This window comes from Marmota marmota, unplaced genomic scaffold, assembly GCF_001458135.2.
Source record: "Marmota marmota marmota unplaced genomic scaffold, marMar, whole genome shotgun sequence".
Taxonomy (NCBI): Eukaryota; Metazoa; Chordata; class Mammalia; order Rodentia; family Sciuridae; genus Marmota; species Marmota marmota.
Window position 1 is genome coordinate 5,463,902 of NW_025999983.1, and position 9,029 is coordinate 5,472,930.

Consider the following 9,029-nt stretch of genomic DNA (forward strand, 5'->3'; position numbering starts at 1 on the left):
AAAAAACAAATGCCAAATGTCTTCTTTGATATAAGGAGAGTAACTAAGAACAGAGTAGGGACGAAGAGCATGAGAAGAAGATTAACATTAAACAGAGATGAGAGGTGGGAGGGAAAGGGAGAGAGAAGGGAAGCTGCATGGAAATGGAAGGAGACCCTCAGGGTTATACAAAAGTACATACAAGAGGAAGTGAGGGGAAAGGGAAAAATAATACAAGGGGGAGAAATGAATGACAGTAGAGGGGGTAGAGAGAGAAGAGGGGAATGAAATACTATTATAAGATGATTGGTTTCTCAAGGTGATTTATAGGATCATTTTTGTCTCAAAATGAAGTTCAGCTTCACATACTACTAAAAGGTCAAATGTAAGATTACATAGTTAAAAGTTAGAATTTAAAATGATAATTTTGGGTGTGCATTAACAGGAAGAATTACCTTAAACATATTACCAAGTTATAATAATTAAAATTGCATGACATTGGTTAAAAATTCTCAAATACTCCTGAGCATTTTGTAGAATTATGACACAAAAAGAATATGCAAAGCATATAGAACATTGCTTAATAAATATCTTTGGAAAAATTAAAAGGTTATCTGAAAAATAGTTTTTTGAGAACTTCTCATCATACTATGTGCCCACATATTTTCAATCCTTAACTAAATACTAATTAAATCAATCCCAGAACAATAGAAAAAATTAAATATTAATCCTTCAGGATGGGCCCAGGACTCAGTGATTTTTTTTTTTTTTTGGTAGTGGGGATTGAACTCAGGGGCACTTGACTACTAAGCCACATCCCCAGGCCTATTTTGTATTTTATTTAGAGACAGGGTCTCACTGAGTTGCTTAGCGCCTCGCTGTTGCTGAGGCTGGCTTTGAATTTGCGATCCTCCTGCCTCTGCCTACAGAGTCAGAGAGTCACAGGGATTATAGACATGAGCCACAGTCTCCAACAAGACCCCCTGGTTTTTAAGCTCCCCAGGTGATTCCAATTTGCAATCTGAAAACCAGAACCTTAGATGGTCCAAACCCACTCCTAATATTTACCATGAATGATTTCAGAGGTGCTTAGATCCTGACTCCCCACACTGGGAAGGAAGGCAGGTGGGCAGGAGGCAGGGTCTAGGTCTGTGTACCACAGGAGGGAGAAAGACAGGCACATTAAAGCACTGCAGGTGGGAGTACAAACAATTGTTATTGGAGTCTAAAAATTCTTAAGATCTCTTACCCAGTGATTATACTTCAGAAATTATATTTCATGGAAATACCCTAAAATGTAGAAAAATCTTTTCTATATAAAATATTCAACAGTGTGCATAATCACAAAAAACTGAGAACAGCTTGAGTGAAAGACTAAGTAAATCATGGCATATTCAGAATATAGTTTTAGTCTTTCAAATGCTGAGTTTGCAGTAACATGTAAAATATTAGCATTTTAGAGGAAATCTATAGAATTTCATATAAAGTATAATAAATATGCACAGCAATACAAATATATATTCTCCACTAAGTAGGTATAAATATTCTATAAAAATACACAATTTACACAATTTATGTACACAATGTTAAGCATGTATATAATGAACAGAATTCACAACATAATTATTTTTGGCAAAGAAGGTGGAAAACAAAGACTGAGAACCCAATGACTGGAGCCTGGTCTCTGTGTCTCACCTTTTGCACACTCCCTAACTCCTCTCCTAGGTCCTCATGATCTGTCACATTATCCAAAAAAGATTGGCCCTCTAGGAGACCTTCCCAGACCTGGACCCTTTCAGGCCATGCAGCTCTCTGCTCTTATAACATCACACATTTCCTAGAGAGGAAACGTAACTTAGGACCTAGCAATTCCACTCCCTGATGTATATCTCCACTAACTTTCTTAAATGGCAGTCATCTTGCTCCTATTATAAAGTGATCTGAGAACCAGAGCTAAAAAATACACAATCTACACAATCCTGTAAGTTTTATGAATTCTATTTCGGAATTAAACTGGACCACCAAAAGCCCACATAGTGAATTACGTCAATTTAATCTCATGCAAAATCCTATTCTCCAAGATATATTTTAATATTATGTACATGGCCCCCACTGAAATCTTTTATGGATGAAATCTGTAACTGTATTTCTTGTAAGGAGTAAAATGTAGGTATGGTGTATTGCATGTATTTAAAATGCTACATGATCTATTTCTCTGAGAATTCAGAGTAGAAAAAGTTTCAATTCCCTATAGGGATGGCTAGACTTCTTCTTTTGTGATAATGAGAACTGTATAATGTTCCTTCAGCATCAGATGCCAAGAAGCTCAGAATTAAATTTGAACATCGATCAATACATATGCTGACCCTTATAAATGGCAAAATTGATTCTATTCTTTGGCCCAGGCTTTCTGCTTTAACTATATTTTATTTAATTATTTCACTATCATTTGTTCTATTTTGTTTCTGATCATTCCAATTTATTTTCAAAGTCTTGTGTTTTAATCTATATGTGCTTCATTGTGAGTCAATTTAAATTGATTGAGGGACATATTTTAAAGAAATACACAAATACATTTGGGATAATGACTTTCCCCCTACAGAGTGTACACTTGAAAAAGAGAGGAGATGAAAGTCACCATGGGGAATGGAGAGGCAACTCAGAGTGGGAAACTGTACTTGCAATAAGGTATTTGCCAAATGCTGCATATAATTTAGAATAAAATATGAAAAAAAGGACTAGGAACCCATAAGCAAACCAAGCCAAGAGAAAAAAATGGTCCAAAAACTTGAAAAGACACTTCACGAAAGAGCATATTCAAATGACCAGCAGATATATGAAAGTTTTTACTTCATTATTTTCAAGAAAAATCAACAATAAATCCACAGGAGATAATATTATATACCCACTAGAATACCTAAAGGCAAAATAAAGAAAATGCCAAGAAAGAGAGAGCAAGTAGCACTATCACAGAATTGGCAAAAGGTTAAATTTTAAAAATCAATTGGAGAAACAATTTTGATATATGTGCTAATGTCCAACATATGCATAACTTAGGACCCAGCAATTCCACTCCCAGGTGTATATCCTTGAACATTTATATATATGTTATTCAAGAACATAGAAGGGAATTTTCCTAAGAACACTCTTTGTAACAGTTCTAAATTGGAAATCACACAAATATGCATTAAGAGAGGAATAAATAAAGAAATTGTGGTATATTCACACATAAAAATAAGTTTTCAGAATAAACATGAAGGATTTAGTTACAACTGCAATCATATGCAACAATGTGCACAAAACTCACAAACACAATTTTGGTGAAAGAAACCAGACACTAAAAGGTTACATACTTGAGGATTCCATATGTGTAAGTAAAACATAGGAAAAGGTAATGGTGCGGAGGAGATAGGATGAATTCAACTTGGGGTGTTTGAGCATCAACTAGAAAGGGGATAACACAATTTTGTAGAGTGGATGACACTTCTCCATGTGTCAACTGGTGACCACAGTGTTTGGTTTAACATTCATGTTAACATGCCCTTTCCTCATGCATATTGTACATTAATTAGCATCTAAAAAAATTCTACAGATGACTGAGTTTTAAAAAATTTAGAAATCTAGGTTCTTTTCCTTGCTCTTCCATTTATCTGAGAGTTATATGTGCTAATAAAACGTTTAGTAGAAAAAGTAGTCTTCCCTGCTTTTTCATAGGATTGGTTGGAAAATACAAATGGAAGAGAGATGACTAGCCCTAGCATATATTAAGGAATTAATATATAATACTAATTGATTTCTAATATGGCTAATTTAAAGTCAATTTCTTAAGTATAGAATATTCATTCACTACTTTATTTGACAAAAAAAAAAAAACAACAACAAAAAACAGACACTATGTGCCAGGATTATTTCCTGAGCTGGGGTGCAGCAGCTAGCAGAAGAGCAGAATTCCCGTCTATGAGAAGCTGACTCTTCAGTGGAGGAAAACACAGGTTCAATCAAATTAACACGGTGTGTGGGGGGGTGTAAACTGTAAGATTAAAGGAAGACAGGAGTGATGGAGCAGGCCTGGGGGAGTGTGTGGGGCTGCCATGTTAAACAGAGCGCAGGGAAGCCCTCACTGACCAGCACAGCTTTAAAGAAAAGTCTGAAGCAGCAAGAGATGGTGACATGTGTTTCAGGAAAAGGGGACTGGAAGGGCAAAGACAGAAAGCCTTGTAACGGGGCATTAAGGAGCAACCAGGAAGCCACCGTTAATGGCATTGGACAAGTGAGGGAGAAATGTCTAATACACATAAAAAAGCAGAGGTGGCCAGATCACACAGGGCTTTCAAAGAGTGTAAGAAATTTAGGTTTTATTCTGAGTGAAGTAAGTCAACTGAGGATTTTATAGATGAGGATTGTCATGATTTGGCTGAGTTCTAAAGGGAACTGCTGGTCTCAAATTGGCATCATTTTTTTTAAAAAAAAATTCTAACTAAAGACAAAAATCAATTATAACAACAAGAAGGCGGGGGAGAATGAGATATGAAGAAAGGGTAGAATTGCTTTTCTTCATTCAACAAACGTTTATTGAGTACACTGTTTGGTTCTGGTTAAAATTTGAAAAATGAGTTAGATGTAGCTTCCTATCCTCACAGGGAATTTACATGAAGGGATAAAACATGAGCAGAAATAGCCATAATACAAAATAGAAAAGAATAAATGAAGGATAACTTGCTGTCTTGGATGACAGGGAGGAAGAATTAGGAAGTCTTCCTAGAGAAGCTGTCATTTTGATGGACAAAAGCTACACCTCTTGGCAACACGTTCTGTCTCTTACTGACTGCTAAACTACTAGCACTGGAACAGTGTTGAGCACTCGGTCCGTGGTTACAGATTTCGGTTTCCTGGTGACAGAATGAGTCTGTATATGAAGACATGCAGAGAGAAGGGCATTCAAGCAGAGGGAACAATGTAAGCAAAGTCACAAACATGAAGGACTCTATAGTTTATTTCCTGGGCTGAGATGGGCTGAATTGAATGAGAGTGGATAATCGGAGATAAAATTGAACTCAGAATAGGACTGGATCATAGAATGCTTTGCTGGTCTTGTGACAGTATCATTGTTTTGTTTTCTCTAAGAATTGGGGACCTCTAAAACTTTGAGTAGTGACATGAGCAGAACTTTGTACTGGAAAGATTGGTGACATAGTACTGATAATCAACTGGTGGGGGGAGGCTGGAGACCAGTTTGGATGAAAGCACACAAATCCAGACAAAAGATGATTAGGGACCCTGTCAGGTTGCTGCTACTCAGGCTATTTATTTTTCTTGTAATTATTTGTCTCTATCTTTTTCATCACTAATGGCATAGCATAACACTGGTGACAGAAACTTCTCATTATCCCCCAATGTCCTTCTTCATTTGCTACAGTAATAACACTTCAAGTCTGAGCTTAACAGCCAGAAACTACATTTCCTAACCTCTCTTACAAACAGCTGTGGCCAGAAGACTAAGTTTTGGCAATGGATTTAAGGAGAAGTGATATAGCCAACTTCTGCAACATGCCCTCATAATGAAGCTGCTTCTCTCCAGTTTTTTCCTGGCTCATTCTTGCAGTTTACCGTTTTGCTCTCCTTCTGCCTAAAGTAGGGTTTTCTCAACCCTCTTCCTAATGAGACATGAATGGGGGCCTAGGAGATGCTTCAAGGATCAATCTTGGATTTTTCCAAAAGGTAAAATATAGGGATATAGGACATAGAGACTGGGAGTATACTTCAGTGGAAGAGCATGCATGAAGCCCTGGATACAATCCAATTGAGCATCATTCTCTGATTTTTTTAATATGTAACTTTGGCTCAGATATCATCCTACAGGATACAAAGTTAGTTTCCATGCCCATGGACCAACCTCACAGGAACAAATAATCCAACTTTCTGGATTACCTACATTTTAAATTTACATGTGAGAGAAACAACTTCTATTTTGTTAAGGTATTGTTATTTCATCTCTGGGAAAATAAACTATGAAATCATTAAATTATGAATCTCCTTTTACTCTTCATAGGTATACAATATAACAATAGGAATTTGAATATCATTCTCTGATTGCAGGGATTTCATAATTGTTTATTTTCATATAGAATGAAAAAAATTATGGAGATAAAATAAACTATAATTGTCATTGAAATCTTAAAATCTTGCTGCTTATGTTTATTATTATTTTGTCAATAATTTTGAGTTCTCACACTCAGATTATGACTGTTTAATAAGGGTCTTTGCTTGAACCCATCTGATCAGATTTGTTCATGACCAAGTCTGTGCACTCATGTTCCCATAGCACTCACAGAGACATCTCAAGTCTGCGTTCCCCTTAAGGAATAGTCCTACAGGTTCCGCAAGAAAGAGCATTGAAATGGTAGCTTATCTGATCAATTACGGTCTGACAGAGGGAACTGAAGGTGAGCTCTAATGCAGGAAAAATGGTTGTGGGTATTGACTTTTGGAATGTGGGGTTTCAATTAAGAAAAACTGGAAATTGGCAAATAAATTCTGAATAAAAATACACCTTTAGCAAGAGAGGAACACTTTTACTTTATAATGCTGGAAAGTTTACACTATTAAAAACAAAAATGGTGAAATACAAATTTTGGGTGAGAAAAAGAAACATCATTTCCTCTACTACTGTGAAGTTTTTTTAATGAAAAGTATGGTCTTTCTTTTATCAAGACTTTAATTGTTGTTTTAGTAGGTCTACCTTAGAACACTAAGGACAGAGGTTTTGTTTTGCCCATTCTAAATCCCTAGAGCTATTATGAGAAAATGGTGGGAAACAGAGACAGAGAGTTGTTGACTGAGTGAACAAATGTTTGATTCTTAGAATTATTATTGATGTTAAACTAAGTTAAAATATTACATGCTGTTTTGGGGATTCCAATAGAAATACAGGTATTGTCATTAAGAGATTTTCCTTTAAAATATGAAAAGATAAAGTAGTTTACCTCAAGTTAATCATTTGTTTAAAAGGCTATTTCATAATCTTTCTTTTTTAAGTCTTGTAGGCATATTTATTATGTTTGGAAACAGTGAAGTACCTAATTTTGCAAAACTATGACCTCAAGTATAAGGCCATGTTAAAGAACTGACATGAGATAAGAATGAAACAAAGTATGACATTTAAAATGAATTTGGGATGTTAAAATATAACTGAAAATCACCAAAATTATAATCATAAGTATTGTGTAAAAGGAAAAACTGAATGATTAACTTGAATACAAATGGTATTTTGTAGGCTGACAAATGTCTTCTTGATTCCCATGACATTTCATTCAAATGAAAATCTATGAGAAAGGGCTCCAGTTATCACAGGAATTTTTAGTTTATTTTCAAGTATTTTAACTACTGCATATCAGCTGACACCGAACCCAAAACTGAGAATACCATTTTGTGGAGCAACATTGTAATGTGACCTAGAAGCCTACAGGTAATCTGTTTCATTCATAAATTTTAAGGATGCAGTTTAGTAATGAAGTAATATTATGTCTGCAGCATGTAAGTAAAACAAATAGTGTGAAGCTGGAAAACAACACTACTCATTTAACAAAATGAATTGCCATACAATAAGTCAGATCTTCCCAGGGTGTAAATTACACAAATCTAAAAGTTGCCTTTATTATTTAATGTCTCATTCCCAGACAGGTGCTAACTCAGTAGAAAGTCTGGTTTAGCATATCAAATTCAAAGCTATTAAGCAAATAGGAAGGTCTTAAAAATTATCATTCATGGAGTTAAACCATTTATGTGCATTTAATGTATTTTCCCCTAATGGTATTGAACATACTTTTTTTTTATTGCCACAAATAATAGAAATGAAATATGAATTGTATTGAAAGGCCGAGATACTTGAACTAAAGCTTGAATTGTTTAAAATGCATTTAAAAGGCTATCAGGATATAGGTTTCATATTAAGTTGCCTTTCAGTACTGTAACTGGCTGATACCATTTTGTAAGAATGATGTTAGAACAAATTCTACTATATTCTACAATGTCCGAGGTGGAATAAATGTTTATTATTGTAGATAATTTAACTATGTAGATTATTATGTTCCCAGCTGTGTAAGAGCACATGTTAAGTTTTGCAAGAGTTTATGCTTTCTAAGAACTCGCCTTCTATCAGGCCCTTTGCTAAGTAGGGCTAGTTGAGACTTTGTTAAGGTAAGGGTTCTTTCTCTGTGTAAATATTTGGGATGGAATAGAAGCCACAAGTTACCAGGAAGATGCTTGTAAACGGGCACGGTCCCTCAGCTGCCCAAGAGCCTTCCTAACGACCTAGCCAGACTTCCACCCAGTGGTGGGCTCTGAAGAACTGGCATTTTTGGCAGCCTACCCAGGACATGGGCTGGGAATCCATTGGAGGGCCAGCCAGCCTCTACAACGTCGGTCGTGTCCCCTGCCAGGGAGCGAGTGCGTTCAATTGAGGAAGATCACTTACGACTGAGTTTTTCATCATGGCTTTGACTGTGAAGCCCTCAGAAACCAGGGAGTGAGGCTGGTGCACCGGGAGCGGCTGTTGTGCCAGCAGCTTGGTCCTCTTCGGCATCTTGTCTGGGCATTTGTTTAAGCTCAGGGTCTCTTTTTCTGCCACCATCTTCCTAGAAAATGTCTTGTTCTCATAAAAAAAAATGTAGTAAAAGAATCAGAGGGTTTTACGGATGTGAGCGGGAGATCGGGGGAAAAAACGTAAAAGGCGCGTTACTGGTAGAAATTCAGCCTCTCGAGGTGCCAGGTCGATCCAGGTGTTTGGCAGCACCTAGGTGAAGGGAGTTTGAGGGAGGGGAGGGGCAGGAAGAGGGCAGGACCGCGGCTAGTGCTGCAACAAGCTTCCAAAGGTTAGCCTCCCGGTTGCTAAGCGACTCGTCAACACTAGGAGCCCGGAGCCGCGCCCCTCCGTGACGTACGTTTCCTGGGCCTGAAGGTGGAAAGGGTGGTGGCGTGAGTCGAAGCCACGCGACCAAACTACGACTCCCAGCAGGCGCCGGGCTGCGGGCCTCCTGCGCGTGCGCACCGGG

General features: G+C 37.1%; 1 protein-coding gene across 1 annotated transcript in view; it reads right to left on the reverse strand.

The window, feature by feature from the left end:
* Pacrg (parkin coregulated) overlaps window positions 1–8,899 on the reverse strand; it is a 499,715-nt gene extending 490,816 nt beyond the window's left edge. Inside the window, exon 1 of the mRNA XM_048805861.1 lies at window positions 8,453–8,899. Within this exon, the coding sequence (XP_048661818.1) occupies window positions 8,453–8,608 (156 nt within the window). The 5' untranslated portion in view covers window positions 8,609–8,899. The remainder of the gene's footprint in view (window positions 1–8,452) is intronic.
* Window positions 8,900–9,029: the final 130 nt, after the last annotated feature.